The 18,324-nt window shown below is 37.1% G+C and overlaps 2 protein-coding genes across 7 annotated transcripts in view; one reads left to right on the top strand and one right to left on the bottom strand.

The window, feature by feature from the left end:
* The window catches only part of RB1 (RB transcriptional corepressor 1), a 212,686-nt gene that overhangs the window by 36,303 nt on the left and 158,059 nt on the right, over positions 1–18,324 (bottom strand). The gene's annotated exons all lie outside the window — the stretch shown is intronic.
* On the top strand, positions 12,572–14,757 carry LPAR6 (lysophosphatidic acid receptor 6). The gene has a single exon (XM_036299835.1). It carries the CDS (start codon positions 13,454–13,456, stop codon positions 14,486–14,488), a length of 1,035 nt encoding a protein of 344 aa, XP_036155728.1. The 5' UTR covers positions 12,572–13,453; the 3' UTR covers positions 14,489–14,757.

Raw genomic sequence — 18,324 nt, 5'->3', positions numbered from 1 at the left:
GTGTCCACTGCTAGTAGAAAAATTAACAATAGGGGAAGTGGAAGACAGGAATTGCTATTGTTTTCTAGGTATTTTAAGAATTATTATTGGACTTATATTACGGGATATGTTTTTGTACTATCCTAAGCCAAATCACTATGAGACCATTTTGCCTTGCAAATGGAAATTAGAATAAAAATCTGGGGTAGGCCTTGACCTTTCTGACAGTTCTTCCTATTAACTTCACTACTTCTTTAATATTGATATTCCTCAGGATCCTCTTGCCAATATGTATGGTTGAGCCACTATCATGGCTTTAATTATATCTATACTAGAGGCCCGGTGCACAAAAATTTGTGCACTCGGGGGGGAGGGGGGTCCCTCAGTCTGGCCTGTGCCCTCTCGCAGTCTGGGACCCCTCGGGAGATAACGACCTGCTGGCTTAGGCCTGCTCCCGGGTGGCAGAGGGCAGGCCCAATCCCTAGGTGCAGCCCCTGGTCGGGCTCAGAGCAGGACCAATTGGGGAGTTGGGGTGCCGCCCCCTGTCATGCACAGAGCAGAGCGGATTGTGAAGTTGCGATGCCACACTGAGTCACGCTCAGGGTAGGGCTGATTGGGAGGTTGGGGCACCGCCCCCGTCAAACTTAAGGCAGGGTCGATGGGGAGGTTGTGGCGCCACCCCGTAACGCGCAGAGCAGGGCCAACCAGGGGGTTGGGGCGCTGCCCCCTGTCACTCACAGAGCAGAGCCCATCAGGGGGATTGGGGCTCCGTACCCTGTCGTGCACAGAGCAGGGCCCATCAGGGGGTTGGGGAGCTCCTCCCTGTCACGCACAGAGCAGGGCCGATAGGGGAGTTGGGGCACCACCCCGTCAGACACAGAGCAGGGCAGATCAGGGGGTTGGGGTGCCGTACCCTGTCACACTCGGGGCAGGGCCAATGGGGAGGTTATGGCTCTACCCCGTCACACACAGAGCAGGGCCTGTCGGGGGGGGGGGGGCGGTTGGGGCGCCACCCTCTATCACCCACAGAGCAGGGCCGATCAGGGGGTTGGGGCGCCGCCACTCTCACCCTCAGGGCAGGGCCGATGGGGAGGTTCTGGCTCTACTCCATCACACACAGAGCAGGGCCGAACAGGGGGTTGCGGCGCCGCACCCTGTCACACACAGAGCAGGGCCAATCAGGGGGTTGGGGCGCCGCACCCTGTCACACAAAGAGCCGCAGGGCAATCAGGGGTTGGGGAGCTCCTCCCTATCAGGCACAGAGCAGGGCTTATCAGGGGTTGGGGTGCCTTCCACTCTCAGGAACAGAGCAGGGCGGATAGGGAGGTTGTGGCCGCGCCCCCTGTCACACACAGAGCTGCAGGGCGATCAGGGGGTTTGGGCGCTGCCCCCTGTCATGCTGATCCCGGTGCCGGGAGGCCTCTCGGCTCCGCTGATCCCGGTGCTGGGAGGCATATTACCCTTTTACTATATAGGATAGAGGCCTGGTGCACAGGTGGGGGCTGGCTGGTTTGCCCTGAAGGGTGTCCTGGATCAGGGTGGGGGTCCCCACTGGGGTGCCTGGCCAGTCTGGGTGAGGGGATGATGGCTGTTTGCAGCTGGTCACACACCCTTCAGGGTGGGGGTCCCCACTGGGGTGCCTGACCAGTCTGGGTGAGGGGCTGAGGGCTGTTTTCAGGCTGGCGGGTGACTGAAGCTCCCAACTGCTCCTATTTTACTTTTTTTTTTTTTTTATTGTGTGCCAGCTTTAGCTCTGAGGCTTGGCTCCAGCTCTTAGGCCTCCGCTGCTGAAAGCAGGTATCTGGTTTGTTTGGGTTCTATAATCGAAACACTGTTTCAACTCCAGCTCTGAGATCCCGGATGGCTGAAAGCAGGTTTCTGGGTTTTTTTTTAGCTTCTATATTTGTAACAATGTTTCAAACTGCTAGCTCAGAGGCTGGCAGCGGCAGGAGTGGAACATTGGAGTCCTCCGTCCTGAAGCAAGCAAGCCTCATGTTCGCTTCAAGCTGCCTGGCTGCCAGCCGCCATCTTGGCTGGCAGTTAATTTGCATATTGCCCTGATTATCCAATGGGAAGGGTAGCGGAGGTACGGCTAATTACCATGTTTCTCTTTTATTAGATAGGATTACTCCTAAGTCTATATTTATGACTACAACTACTCTCTTAAGTTTCAGATCCATTATGTCCAACTAGGTCTGCATGTATGTACAAATGGCAAACATTTAAAATGTTATATGATCAAACATTAACATGAATTCATTACCCTCATCACCAATCAGCTATGACCCTTTCAATATCCTCTCTGGTTAACTGTATTATCAACTACCTGATCACCCACAGTACAAATCTTAGAATTATTCTCACTTCAGTCTAGGCACCTAATCTTTTGATTCATGCTTTTATTTGAACCTATTTATGTCTTTATGTTTAAAATTGGTTTCTTGTAGATAGCGTAGAGTTAAACCTTAATTTTTCCCCAGTTTAATTTAATCTCTGCCTTTTAATTGGGGTGTTTAGACCATTTATATTTAACATATTAATATGGTTAGTTTAAATCCCACATCTATTTGTCCCACCTATCTCTGTTCCCTTTTTGAAAAAGTACAAAAACAAATTAATGGAAAAGGAATAGGCTTTACAAAAAAATGGTGCTGAGACAGCTGAATATCTATAGTCAAGAAAGGAAGCAAGGAAGAAAGAAAAAGAAAGAGAGAGAGAGAGAGAGAGGAAGAGAGAGAGAGAGAGAGGAAGGAAAAAAGGAAAAGAAAGAAAATGAACGAACCTTGTACAAAAATAAACTGAAATAGATCATGGATTTAAATATAAATAAAGCTATAAAACGTTTTTTTTTTACGCACAGGGGAGAGGCTTCAGGACCTAGAGTTCTTAGAGTTGACATTAAAGCATGATCCATAAAAGGAAAAACTGATAAACTAGACTTTGTCAAAATTAAAAACTTTTCCTATGAGAAAGACAATGTGGAGAGGACAAAAAAAGAATCTACGAAAAAAAAATCATTTGTAAACTATATACTAAACAAAAGGCCAGTATCTAGAAGATATAAAGAACTCTCAAAACTCAATGATTAAAAAAACAAACAAGCCAGACTGACTTCCATTCAAGATAGCAGAACAGTTAAATGATATGCTCACCTCCTCCCATGACCACACACAACAATTATAGCTAAACTAGAGGCCCGATGCACAAAATTCATGCACTCGGAGGTTTGGGGTCCCTCAGCCCAGCCTGCGCCTTCTCGCAGTCTGGGAGCCCACGAGGAGTGGACCTAAGCTGTCAGTTGGACAACCTTAGCACTGCCGGAGAGGTGGGAGAGGCTCCTTCCACCGCCGACGCACTTGCCAGCCATGAGCCTGGCTTCTGGCTGAGCGGTGTTCCCCCTGTGGGAGTGCACTGACCACCAGGGAGCAGCTCCTGTGTTGAGCGTCTTCCCTCTGGTGGTCAGTGCGTGTCATAGCAACCAGTAGTTCTGCCATTTAGTTGATTTGCATATTAGCCTTTTATTATATAGGAGGATTACAGAACAGTCACCCTGGAGAACCATCTAAAGACCAGATGAACCAAATTCCTATAACTAAAGACATAAAGAAGAAACCACAAAGAGACTGATAAGAGGGGCAGAGATGAAAAATGGGCTGGTACCACACTCACGTTGGCAGTTGAGAATCAGGAGGGATATCTTGGTGGCAGAGGTCCGCCTGAGAAGTGAGGGGTCCCAGCCTCACACAGGGATCATCAGCCCAGAGTACCAGTGCCAAGAGGAGGAGTTTGCACAACATCTGGCTGTGAAAATCAGGAGGGACTCTGTTTGGGAGAGATGGAGGGCTGCTGGAAACCCAGGCATCCATTTACTGGGCGTGCACACACTCACTCGCCTAAAGCTCCAAAGATGGAAACGTACCAGGCACATATGAGGAGAAACCAAGTTGTGTGGCTTCAGGGTGCGTGTTGGAGGGGCAGCTGCCATTGTTCCTCTGTGGAGCCCTATTGTCACACAGACTGTAGGTGTCGATGGGGGCCAAATCTGAATCTACATTAACCTAGCCACAGAGACCCTGCCCCACCCAAATGATGAACTGCCCAAGCCTCTTACAGCAGCTCTTCTTCACAGGCAGACGGCCTCAGATTGCTGTCTGTAGATTTTCCTAAAAACTCTTAGAGGGTACTCAGACTCCAGGCCGGTGGAGGCTGGCCTCCGCGCAACCTGTGCCTCTTGTTGAGCAGACCCAGACCTGGCACTGGTGGCAGCCAGCCTTGCTTTGCAGCATGGCCTCCCCTACCTGTCTCTATGTCCAGCATAGGCAGCTACCAATTGTCAATCACTTTGTAGCTCATACCAGTTGGCTTTGGGCAAGGTATAGGCTGTGGCTGATCTTGGCCTGGATCTGAGAGACCCTCCCAAGAGGCCCCAGAACCAATACACTTGGTGGGTGGCTTCAGACTGCAATAGGACTACCACCCGATTAGCTTCACAAGTGGCACATCCAAAGATGGTATCAGTAGGAACCAGACTTTAGTGAAGCAAATACTGCGTTCAGTGGGGTCAGCCCCCACATGCACCTTGTACACTGTGGTTGTAGCTGATCATCACAGCCAGTCAGCCTAAGGGTCAACCCCACCACTGATGAACCAACAGCAATCAAGGCCCACTTACAAGAGGAAGGCATACACAACCGACACATGGGACACTCCTGGAGCACCTAGCTCAGGTGTCCAGGGAGACTGCCACTGGGCCTCACAGGATATCAACTAAATAAGGCCACCACCATGCTAAGTGAAATAAGTCAGTCAGAGAAAGACAAGTATCACATGATCTCACTCATATGTGGAACCTAATTAACAAAATAAACATGCACAGAGTGGATCCAAAGACATGGAAGCATGGAACAGAATGTGGAATCTCAGAGGTAAGGTGGGGGAGGGTGAGTGGGTGGGAGCTAATCAACCAAAGACCTTGTATGCATATATGCATAACCCATAGATACAGACAATAAGGTGGTGAAGGCCTGGAGTGAGGGTTAGGGGTAGGCCAGAGGGGGTCAATAGGGGTGGGGTGAGGGTGGGGAAGGAGACAAATATAATACTTTCAACAATAAAGATTTATTTAAAAAATAATAAAAATGAAAAGTAAATAAATAAGGCCACCCTGCCATGACTGAGAAAAGTAGCACACAAGAATAAGATCAAAATGGATAAAAGACTTAAATATAAGTCATGAAAACATAAAAATCCTAGAAGAAACCATAGGCAGCAAAATCTCAGACATCTCTCACAGCAATATATTTACAGATACATCTTGTAGGGCAAAGGAAACTAAACAGAAAAAAAACACAACCCGGGCATGTACCACAACCTGGAATTGAACCATGACCTGGTTTATAAGTTGCTGTGCAACTACGGAGTCATGCTGACCAGGCTGTACCACAGCTTTTTTATTCACTCATCTACTGAAATGCATGCACTTGGGCTGTTTCTAGGTCTTAGCAAATGTAAATTCTGCTGCTATGAACATAGGGGTGAATACATTCTTTCTGATTGGTGTTTTGGGTTTCTTAGGATATATTCCTAGAAGTGGGATCACTGGGTCAAATGGCAGTTCTATATTTAATTTTTTGTGGAAACTCCATATTGTTTTCTGTAATGGCTGCACAAGTCTGCATTCTCACCAGCAGTGTGTTAGGGTTCCCTTTTCTCCACATCCTTGCCTGCACTTGCCTTTTGTTGATTTGTTGATGGTAGCCATTCTGACAGGTGTGAGGTGATACCTCACTGTCATTTTAATTTGCAGCTCTCTGATGATCAGTGACTTTGGGCATGTTTTCATATGTCTCTTTGCCATCTGTATGTGCACTTCGAGAAGTATCTATTTAGCTCCTTTGTCCATTTTTTAATTGGATTATTTGTCTTCCTTTTGTTAAGTTGTATGAATTCCTTATATATTTTGGATATTAACCCCCTATCAGATATATTATTGCCAAATATGTTCTCCCATACAGTGGGCTACCTTTTCATTTTGTTGATGGTTTCTTTTGCTGTGCAGAAGCTTTTTCTTTTGATGTAGTCCTGGAGGCCCTTTAACTGACTTGGTTCATGCTTATCGCTATTCTGTACAAACATCTATTGTTAACACTTTGTGTTGCATTTATTTTTTGTTTTTAAATCATAATTGAGCTGCATGAATATGTCTTAAAAGGAAGACAAACTAAGTACATACTGAGGAAGTACTAAAAAGAAATTGATGAGATTGAGAAGTTTCCATAGAAAAATGTGATAGAATTTTAAGAGGCAGATATAAAGGTAGGGGGAACAGGCAGAGATAGGAAAAAAAAAAAAAAAAAAAAAAAAGGAAAAGACAATTTAAGTATTGGCAGCGAAAAACATATTTTCTCAAGTTTTAAGTCTTATACACAACAAAATTCATGATCCTTTTAATTTCCACTATCCTCTTGGCTTGAACCTACTTCAACCATCAATCCCATCCACTTTTACTTTGTTAGAAACCCTACAAACTAGTTCAATCAACCCTTTGAACTTGGGTAAAGAGTGACAAAAAGGGTTGTTTGCAGTAATGATTCTAGAATAAATTTTCCTTTAGGCCAAAAGATCTTTTTATAGAAAATAAATACATTATATCAACATAAATTGCAAATGTTCATTTCTCAAACTGCAAAAGTTCTGTTCAATTCTAAAATTAAACAGAAAATTTATCATAACTGGCTTCAGAAGATTTCAAATGAAAAAACTTTGGCTTTTTTTCATTAGCATAAATTGGAGATGGAAAATAATCTTGAAGAGCCACATCTCATCATGGCAAACATTTGCTGCATTCAAAATAAATAGAGTTTTGAAAATTTTTGTTACATTTTAAAATCTTACTTTTCCACACTTTCATTTAAATTTGAACAAATTTACTCAGCTTAAGTTTCATATATTCTATCATCCAATTTTTTTTCACATTATCTCATATAATTGGGGTTGTACCTGAATGTTATTTTAGGTACAACCCCAATTATAGCCATCAAACTTTTTAATCAAAGACTACTTGAAAGTTTTGATCAATTCCTCTTTGATTCTGGTCAAGGGCACATGCCCTGGTTGCAGGCTCAATCCCCAGTAGAGTCATCAATGTCTTTCTTTCATCACTGGTGTTTCTATCTCCCTCTCCCTCTCTGAAATCAATAGAAATATATATTTTTTAAAAGAATGCTATAGAAATATAAACACTTTTTAAAATGTTTATTCTTCACAGTATAACAAAATATGAACAAATTCCTTCCTATATTATGAAACTCTTGGGTTAAGCAAAGAATGTTTCTTGCACAACCTGGTTTCAAAATTAAATATGTATCTTTAAATACAAAAAATGAAAAGTGACCCCTTGATTTGTGACTCCTAAGAGTGAAAAAACAAACAAAAAACTGGCAGCTTCAGCATTCAGAGTATTCAAAGAATCAGAATCAGATACAGAAGCAGGAAGGGACCTTTGAGCAGTCCAGCTCCCTCATTTTACAGCCAAAGATGCAGAAACTTAGAAAGGTCAAGTGACTGTTTATTAAGTGTCTCTTAATTTTCTGCCTGTGTTCTTTTCACAACACTTTCACACTTCCCTGTTTAAATAAAAAAATAGATTTACATTTTATTACGTATGTAATTATCTTACTTCATTAACAAAGAATCTGCACTAGCAACTATAGTCTAGATTTCTTCTACCCATAGAGAAAAACTTTCAAAATATTTCAGATTTCCAGATATTTCAGAGAAATAGTCTACAGGATTTTCTAATCCATTTCTTTAGAACTGTGGTTTCTTAACTATTTTTAGTCATGTCTTATTTGACAATCTCATCAAAGCCATGGACCCAAACCTTGGGGGAATGTATACAGGGGTTTCAGAGATTTCAAGGTTTTCAGGTGGAGAGTCTTTACACTAGACCAGTGTTTGGCAAACCGCGGCTCTCGAGCCACATGCGGCTCTTTGTCCCCTTGAGCATGGCTCTTCCACAAAATACCACATGCGGGCGCGCATGTACAGTGCAATTGAAACTTCGTGGCCCATGCGCAGAAGTCAGTTTTTGGCCTGGGCGAGTCTGTTTTGAAGAAGTGGCATTAGAAGTGGGGGGTGTCGGTCCGTTGGGCAACGGGAGACGCAGCACGGGGGAGGTGCGCGCGATTCATGCACGAGTTGAGTGAGCCAGTCAGTCAGCAGTCTCACTGTGCAGCGGTTAGTGGTTGTACTGTTGATATTTGGCTCTGTTTACTAATGAGTTTGCCGACCACTGCACTAGACTATCAAACTTGGCCTGGCATTAAACCAAATATAATTAGACTATGCTAATCTACCAATAAGTATGTTTTCCCAGAACCACACTTTGACATTGACTGCTTTTCTTGAATTGAGGGCCAATAAAAAATAACATGTGTTCTGCTAGTAGAAAACAATCAACAGTGGTCATTGAATAGTTCATGTGTAAAGATTCACAATATATTTCTGAATTAAAGGAAAACAAGTTTTTCCCTTGACACTCTGGAATGTTTTATTTCAATGAATTAAAACTACATAATTCATTATGTTTTCCTTTTCTGTTTTGTGTCAAATGCAGCCTAGATTTTTATAACATCATTTTACACATTGCCCTTCCCATCCCTGTTGGCTTTTATTATTTTGCTAATGTGTTATGAATGTGTGTTTAATTTTCTTTTTTGCTTTTTGGAAACATTTATTGTGTTCAAAATAAATAATTTTAGAATAGTGAATATGACTAATGTTTAAAAATCGTTTTTCCCAAAATTCTCATTTAAATTTTTAACTGTTCTACAATGACTTTCTTTTAAAATTTTTAAAATGTAGGTATTATTTACATACACTAAAATCCTAAAATCTTAAATGTTTATTAGTTCCATCTGTTTTTACAGTTTTAAAATTATAATCTGCTTTAAATTCTTTTTGAAAGGAAGAAGAGTATAAATAAATAAATAATTAGTTGATTCATTCATGAGTTGATCTGTGACAGAATGGCAGGAGGAAACTGGAAATGGGTTGGATTAGAAGTAAGGAGATAAGGCATTATAATAACCTTACAGATGAGTGAACAGTATTAGTCCCAAAAGGTGGCAGTGGAAAAAAAGAGGGGTTATAATAAAACTCATATACTATCAAGACCAGTATAAAATATTAGAGAAAATAAAAATGGCTGAGGAGCCCAGTTTATACATTTATTTATCTATAGTGGGTATTCAATAAACATTGTTTATTAATTCAACAAATATTATTATGAGCTTATTTTGAATCAGGGATAAACAAAATCAGATTTCTTGTCTCTTCAAAGCCACAGTTATAGCAGAAATTTAGTCAAGAAATCAGAAGTAATCCAAATCCTTAAACTTCTAATGGTTAATTAACAGAATACTACTGTTTCTCAAGTTGATAAAAATTAGTTTACAACTAAATGATTTATACCATTTACTGTAGTGATTAATAAAAACATCTACTTTATAGGCTAGCTGGTTATTTATCTGGTTTTCTGATATAATTAAAATTTGGAAAGTAATGAGTTACATAATGAGATTCACTAAATTTCAAATCAGCTGTATGTTATCATAACCCCTAAAAATTCTATACAAGAAGCAAATTGATTCAGACTTAACTTCAAAAATATACTAATCTCACATTAAATGAACAGTTTGGTCTGAGTCTATCAAATATAAAAGCACCACCTATTAATATATTCAATTCCCTGGATTTATTTAACTCTGTTTGTAAGTAGCTACTCTATATTTTTCAAATCTTTTTTTTTTTTTTATGATTTTATATATAATTGAAAATTGTGGAAATGCTTGTAAGGAACATTTACTGAAAGCAAAGACTTGATATTTGGGCTAACATTTCAATTCTTGTGATTATTTGACTGAAGATAGTTTGGTTCCTTAATGCTGACTTATTTTCCCTATCTTTTCCTGTGTACTCTTATCCCCTTTCCTGACTTTAGTTCAATAACTCATAAATCTGGATCTCTAGATTGATTTCTATGGGTCAAGTGCAAGTTGCCATCTTAATGGACATCTTCACTTAAATATGCCATTCACATCTCCCAATTCAAAGAGGGTGTAAAAAAAAGCTGGCATTTTTAGACACCTGTCATGAGCAAAATAATTTATGTCTACACAAATTTCATATCATTACCACTAGTTCAATTCTATCCTGTGTTGCTTAGCTCAAATAGTGTTAATTAAATATTTTATCTTAAGTTGACAAAGTTAGAAACATAGGAATCAAGTTTAATTCTTCCTTCTCCCTTACTCCTCACAGCTACTCCTTTTTTAAGTCTTGCCATTTTTACCTCCAACATGTGTCTAAATTCCACTCCATTTTTCTTTCCCACCAGCTTTTGGTTGGGTCCTCACCAGCTTGACCTGAATTTTTACCAGGACCACCTATCTGTTTTTGTTGTCCAGATCATCAAGACACCTCACTGACTATGGTTTTTGTTTGTTTTTCTAAAATGCACTCTACCCATATTACCAACTTTCTCCAAAATCTTTTCATGTCTCCCCTTTATCTCTGACATTAAAGTCAGTCATCTTGCATTTATTTTCCAAGTCCTTGATAATATGGCTCTGGTCTATCTGGTCTAGCTTTCCAGCCTCATCTGACATCTGTATATTTTTCAAATCTTAACCTAAAATTTTTTCAAGGTATCTAATTTCACTTTGGTCCCTTAATTAAATATCTCAAAAAAACAAAAACAAAAAAACAAAAACAGCATTCAATAATCTTCCCTGTTGAAACAAACAGCCCTTCTACTACTGCTCTTCCTCAGTAGAGACAATTTATAACAAAATTCCGACTTATTGATATGATTCATTTATTAGCAAACATGTGAGTATCTACTAAGGTTCAAGCATCATGTAAGAGTTAGCTTGTAATAACAAAAAGCTTAATTTAACAAATAGTAATCTACCCATTTTTAAGCACCAATAACACACACACACACACACACACACACACACACACACACAATTGCAAATGAACATTTAAGTAAATAAGCAGTTGAATAACAATATTAATACGTGGAAGAATAATCTAATGTAGAATTTTAATTCTTTGAGAAAATGCCATATTCAAAATGAAAGTGGAAGTAAACAAGGCCAGGGTATATAACTGCTAATATTTAATATTTAATGACTAAAAAATAGATTATCAATTTGAAAGTAGATTACTAAAAAAACTATAAAAGATTTTTTGAGAATACAAGCTTATTAAATATCTACTCCTTTTTTTTCATTACTCTTTATTCAGTTTCCTGCTTCTATATGAGCACACCTATACTACTTTTTCTATACCAATGCAATACGAAGATATTCAGTCATTTAAAGTTTTAAGTTTATTGATTATAAGTAATATTCATGTTTTTTACTTGATTACAAATTTTTCAGTCAAAACAATAAAAATAGATTACAATTCAAGAGGGATTTATCAACAAACAACAAAAGTTGCTGAACATGAAAGTGTAGCTCAAATTAAAAAGGTGCAAAATCAGCATAAAATATATTACTGCAACATATTATTTTTAATTTTTTCACACATTTTTAAATTAGCTAAGTAGTTTATAAAGGAAAATAAATTGCTCTTAAATTCCCTAAATTTACTTAATTCATATCAAAAGGAAGCGTTTCAGTACAAATGGAACCAAACTAGAAAATAACAACAGTAAAACAGAACTTTATCTAGCCTTTTCTGAAAAATGGTAATTTAAAATAAGAAAAACATGTGTATGTCCAGTAGTTGTAATATCTTCAGTCTTGAGAAAATAACATCTACATTCAACTATCCCCATCACACATATTTTCTTCTTCCAATTTCTTTGGGCTTTAAAAAATGAATAGACTTCAAATATAAATATATAGAGAAACCACTCATAGGAGCTTTTACATGAAGACAAATTTGAATCATATTCCAAAATATAGTTAATGTCATATTAAGAGGGAAAGGGGGGGAGTGGGGGAATGAAATAAAATTAGTTTGAAAAGATACAATTTAATGTGTGCATAAGATTAATACTGCACAAAACAAACATTTTTAAATTTATTCTTTAGTGAAAGTGGTAATTTAAAAATAGAACTAGTGACCTAAAATATTAATTCAATTTTATAGAAAAAAGCAAAGAATGTTAGAAAATTGTTTATCAAAAACTAAAGACATCTGGGATTGGAGCCATTCACAATCATACCAATTAAATTAAATCTTGAGGAACAATTATGGAAAACAGAAGCCAAGAGTGGCAAAACTACTGTTGGTCTCTCAATCAAATCCTTTATATACCCGAAGATTAAATTGCTGTCTTTCAGTCATTATAGTTTTAAAAAATGCTTTATTAAGATATCACTAGCAATTTCAATTAAAATACTCATATATATTTTATTTCTAAAAAAAAAAAGTCATATCCTAAACACAAAAGCAAACAAGAGAAACAAGCTTAATACTGATTTTCTCTCTCTTTCAATTATTAAGACCAGAAGAAAGAATAAAAGGAAAGAAAAGAAAGAAAACCCGAGAGGCGGTCATCCTAGAAGGCATTTCCGCATAAAAAGAGTTAACAACCAGACGACGCAGCTAAACAGTGACAAGCCTCCCAGGTATATCCTCAGCAGACACGTTTCCAGATTAAAGAGCTGCAAACAAACTGGGCTGAAACCTCTCTTTGTCCAAGCCCAGCCTCTTCCTCCTGTGATGTCATATTACAAATCTAGCAAGCCTTTATTTTTCACTTCAGAGAAAGTCCATCACACAATACAGCTGGCAACAGAGAAAAAGACCTCGTTCAGCAAGAGCGAACACGCTTAGGAATTTATTTCGGAGCATTTAAAAGACTCTTCTACTTACCACCACTTGGGATCCACTACCGGAATAACAAAAAGGAAAACTTCATTTTAAAAAAGCAAGAAGTAAATGAGACCAAATTGTGAATGTTTAAGTCTCTGAAAGTCTGCATTGAAAAGCAAAATAAAATTGCTAACTTTAGCTTAAAAATTCTGGAGCACAAAGAAACCTGAATTTTGGAATATCATCCAGACTACTGAAATACAAGTTTACCGGACAAGTAGACTTATTTCATCTTAGAACACGGCGTTTCTTTACCATCTACAATCCAATGGATTGGCTTCACTGACTGCATTTTTTAAAGGTTGCTCATCGGTTAACAAGCCCTGGATTCAAAGATTTTTTGGATACTAGAAAATGAGACTATTTTCCTGTTGAGGAACCAAGTGCAAGCTTTACAGCAACAAATTTCATGTTTCTTTTGGAGATTCTGGAGAGAAAGGAAATATTTGTAAGACCACCCAAAGATCCGAAGAATTTGCAAATACACTGGGGGTTTTTTAAGTGGTCAAAATCTGAATACCAAAGGAGCCTGCTGCCTTAAGGACTTCAACACAGTAAGCTGACCGTGCCTTTTAGAATGGTAAGCAATAACAGCTCCCAATGCTCCTATGATGACTCCTTTAAGTACACTTTGTATGGGTGCATGTTTAGTATGGTGTTTGTGCTTGGGTTAATATCCAACTGTGTTGCCATATACATTTTCATTTGTACCCTCAAAGTGCGAAATGAAACTACAACGTACATGATTAACTTGGCAATGTCAGACTTGCTTTTCGTTTTTACTCTACCCTTCAGGATTTTTTACTTTGCAACACGGAATTGGCCATTTGGAGATTTACTTTGTAAAATTTCAGTGATGCTGTTTTATACCAACATGTATGGAAGCATTCTGTTCTTAACCTGCATTAGTGTAGATCGATTTCTGGCAATTGTTTACCCATTTAAGTCAAAGACCCTAAGAACCAAACGAAATGCAAAAATCGTTTGCATTGCTGTGTGGTTAACTGTGATGGGAGGAAGTGCACCAGCAGTTTTTTTTCAGTCTACCCACTCTCGGGGTAATAATACCTCAGAAGCCTGCTTTGAAAATTTTCCTGATGACACATGGAAAACTTATCTCTCACGGATTGTAATTTTCATTGAAATAGTTGGATTCTTTATTCCTCTAATTTTAAATGTAACTTGTTCTAGTATGGTGCTAAGAACTTTAAATAAACCTATTACCCTAAGTAGAAGTAAAATAAACAAAACTAAAGTTTTAAGAATGATTTTTGTACATTTGGTCATATTTTGTTTCTGTTTTGTGCCTTATAATATTAACCTTATTTTATATTCTCTTATGAGAACACAGATATTTGTTAACTGCTCAGCAGTGACAGCAGTAAGGACCATGTACCCAATCACTCTCTGCATTGCTGTTTCAAACTGCTGCTTTGACCCAATAGTTTACTACTTCACGTCAGACACAATTCAGAATTCTATAAAAATGAAAAACTGGTCTGCTAGGAGAAATGATTCAAGATGGTCGGAAGTTCAAGGCACAGAAAACTTTATTCATCATAATCTAGAAACCTTAAAAACTAAGATATTTGACAGTGAATCTACAATATAAGCTGCCTGGAATAAAACCAATAGAACTTCACTGGGACAGAACCTCCAAGTTTCTTCAACTGTGAAAAGTTTTCTTGAACGATTCTTTCTTCACCTCAAAAAGAAAATGAGCATGTGGACATTTTAAAGTTTTTAGTATTAAAAAAAAGTTGTATTCAATGTGTTAAGCATTAAAATGTATTCTATTCTTGTATACACTCCAATTTATTTTTCTTAGCCATTTTTGATTTGTACCTTCCTCTTCATTAAAAAAAATCCCTTAAAAAGTTGTTCAAAGTCTAAAAGTGATTATGATTTAAATCATGTGGTGAGCATCTGTACTGTCTTTAAAGTTTTTAGTAATTTTATACTAAGTGATTTACGAATATTAAATGTTTTGTTTAAGTGATATTTTATTCAACATATATCTAATTTGTTTCATCTGAATTGAAACTACTTATCATGTTTCTTATACTATAATAACATAAATGAGAACAGAGGGTAATTTAAAATAATAAGTGTTTTTGGAGTATTTTTCCAAAAAGTAGCTAAAAATGACTTCTGTAGAATAATAGATACTATTTGAGGATCTTGAGCAGTTACACTTAAAGATAACATTAAGGATTTTGTATTTGCATACAATTCATAAAAAGCAGATGCTATCTAACTATGAAGTATAGCATGCTTTAAAATTACTATTTGATCCATTTTCTTGCTTTACTGGCACCCAATTTCAAAATGTTATATGCCACAAAAATTGAGGAGAAAACTAATTAAATGTTATTTTGCTAAATAAATGTTTAAAAAATAAAATTCTACTGAAGGTACATTTTCAAGGTATATTTATGTCATGCTAAATAACTTGTATTTTAAGTATTAGATTAGTGAAGCACCATAAATAGTAAGATAGTAAAATACAATATTTGGCACTTAAAAAGTAATCAATTTGTGTGTTATTTCCCTTCCATCTTTTGATCAAAGCCAAATAAAGAATAGCTAAAAATATTATTTCAAGTTGCTAAAATGTTACTGTATGTCAAAATAATTCATGAAGTAAGGACATAGTTCCTTATATCAAAAGAAGTAAAACTAAAGAGCCAAATAACTAAATATAACTACATTTTCATTTCAGTAAATATAAAAAAGGTATTGCTTTGAGCTATAATTTAGATATGATGCACCAACTACACTGAAACTGTTTCTTTTCCCAACATATCTTTATTTTCAAATTCAAGCAGTTCTCCAAAGTTAACTAAAAAAATATATATTTTTATTTGAAAATAAGGCACATAATTTCAATTCAACATTTAACCTATCTGATTTTTACATCTTCCTCTTTCAAGAATACAACCTTGGACAAATACTCTTAAGATTTTAACTTGATTTTTTGCTCTTCTCTGGGTTTGTGATGCAATGATTTCAGAGGGATAATAGTCATTTTCTAGAGAAGTAAACTCATTTTCAATGAAATAACGGGGAAGGAAGGGATTTTCTTTAGGGAACCATGGTTTCCTTTAGATTAGGGTGGGAACTATCGGCAAGACAAAGCCCAAGAAATCATTTGGTCTGGCCCTGCCAAGGCCATTAGGGGGGAGTTAATTAAATATTTGACCAAAAATAGCAGGCTAATTTTTAAATTGGTAATTTTGTATGGCCCCTGAATGATGTTATAGATATCCAAATGGCCTTTGGCAGAAAAGTGGTTCCTCACCCTGCTTTAGAAGGAAAACAAATTATTAAACAAACAAACAAAACGGCTAGGGAAGAAATTAAGCATGGTCCTTTATAGCCCAAAAGAAAGGATATATGCTGTAAACATGTTTTCTTTAATTGACTCCAAAGTACCTTTATTTGATATCATGCTTTGGAAAACAAACACATTTAGCACTAAATATAGAGAGTGGGGCAAAAGTAAGTTTACAGTTGTGAGTGCACGAAACAGAGTTTATTCTTATATTATTAGTATAATATTAGTAATTATTGGATTATTTTTCATACATACAACTGTAAACCTATTTTTATCCCACTCTGTATATTTTTGAGTTGAAAAGCAACTAATAACTTACTGATGTGGAAGAAAGAGGTGGTAGTTTGTTAACAGATTTCTCAGAACTTTCCTTAGATTAAAGATCTGTGAGCAAGACAGCAAGATCTCAAAGCATAGCTATTACTTTAAAATGCAAGCCAATTAGCCATGGCCAGGTGACTCAGTTGGTTGGAGCATCATTCCATACACCAAAAGGTTGCGAGTTCAATTCCTGACTAGGCATGCAAGTTCGATTCTTGGTCAAGGTGCATACAGGAGACAGTCAATAGATGTTTCTTTCCCCTTTTTCCTCCCTCTCTAAAAATCAATCAGAATGTGTCCTCAGGTGATGATTAAAAGAAAACAACAAAAAACACAAGCAAAATAGTTATCAGATAGTTGTTATTACTGCACTCAGTGGGGAAATTTTTATTGCCCTCTTGTCAACAGAAAGACGAATCACAAGTTTTGTAAGATTCTTCACAAAGAAATACGTAACATAACAAGTATTATTTTTCACATTGAGAACTTCAAATTCTGGGCAAACCTTACCTACAGGGATAGAAGGAGTATTACAGTTATTTTCCTTTGTTAGAGTTGCACTTTAAGGTAAATTACATATTCCTTTCTGTTTCTCCTTTACCCAGAAAACTTATATTAATAAAACTGAGAATTTACTTTTTGTTTCCTTAAAGTGACAATACCAAGCCCTCCTTCCCCCCAAAAAATGGTGCCCACTGTTTTCAACATTTTTATAAAAGATTATTTAACTAATCTTCCTTTCCACATTAACTCCCTTCAAAGGAATAGAAGATGAGGACATTTCTGAAAAACAGCTTTCCAGACCCCTAATGATTAGTTCTGAACATAGAAATTACCTTTTCTGAGAAAATACAAGTAATTAGTTTACCAAAAGAATGTATGAAAATATATGCATTGTACATAATTTATCCAACAGAAAATTTGAAGAAACTGAAGATACTATTTTATCAAGGAGTTTTGACTTTATATTCTACATTCAAAATACTAAAAGCAAATTTGAGGTATAAATCCCAATTATAGGTATTGGTATTTAAAAAAATTAGTCATTCAGTTGAGGAATAGAAAATACAAAATGGAACATTAGCAAACTTGATCTCCCCAACCGAGAAACATTTAATTTATGAAAGGTATGTCGCTAAGAAGAGACAGAAGCAATAGTTTTTTGGTCCTGCAATTCTGGACCTCTGATGAACCAGGTGACCTGATCTTTTGTCAATATATTATGTTACTGTTTCCTAGCAGAATCTTTACTACATCCCAACATCGAAACTACTTTAGTGCCTACATGCCAATCTAACCATTTGTCACAAAAGAAGAAAAATGTGACCTAGTGTGGTTGTTTATTCAGTTGTGAATTTTTATATAGAAAATTTTATAAACAGTGCTTATTAGTACATGAAGGTAGTCCCAAGGTAAATTGTTTTTTAAAAAGCTCTTTTCATCAGCTGGCCTGAGAACAAGTTTATCTATTTATAATATGAATTCTAAGAAATAAGTTCCAAGTTAAAAAGGACTAATGGACAGACCTAATGACACAGAACATATTTAAATCAACCCAAATATTTAATAACCAACAATATTTAATTAGCAAAATTTTCCAGAGATCAATATATACATAATCCTAAAACCACTAATTCTCAAATTTCTACTTTATCTTTCCTCATCTTTTTACCTGATGTCTGCTACGCATTTTTGACAATTTTATAAAGTACAAAGAATATCATTTAAATAGGGCAATAGATAAGAATAATAAGAGAATACAAAATTAAACTCCAGGCAAACTTCTCTAC

The sequence above is a fragment of the Myotis myotis genome, unplaced genomic scaffold, assembly GCF_014108235.1.
Source record: "Myotis myotis isolate mMyoMyo1 unplaced genomic scaffold, mMyoMyo1.p scaffold_m19_p_3, whole genome shotgun sequence".
Lineage (NCBI taxonomy): Eukaryota > Metazoa > Chordata > Mammalia > Chiroptera > Vespertilionidae > Myotis > Myotis myotis.
Note: the sequence above shows the minus strand (reverse complement) of the source record. Positions and strands in the feature narration are given on the sequence as shown.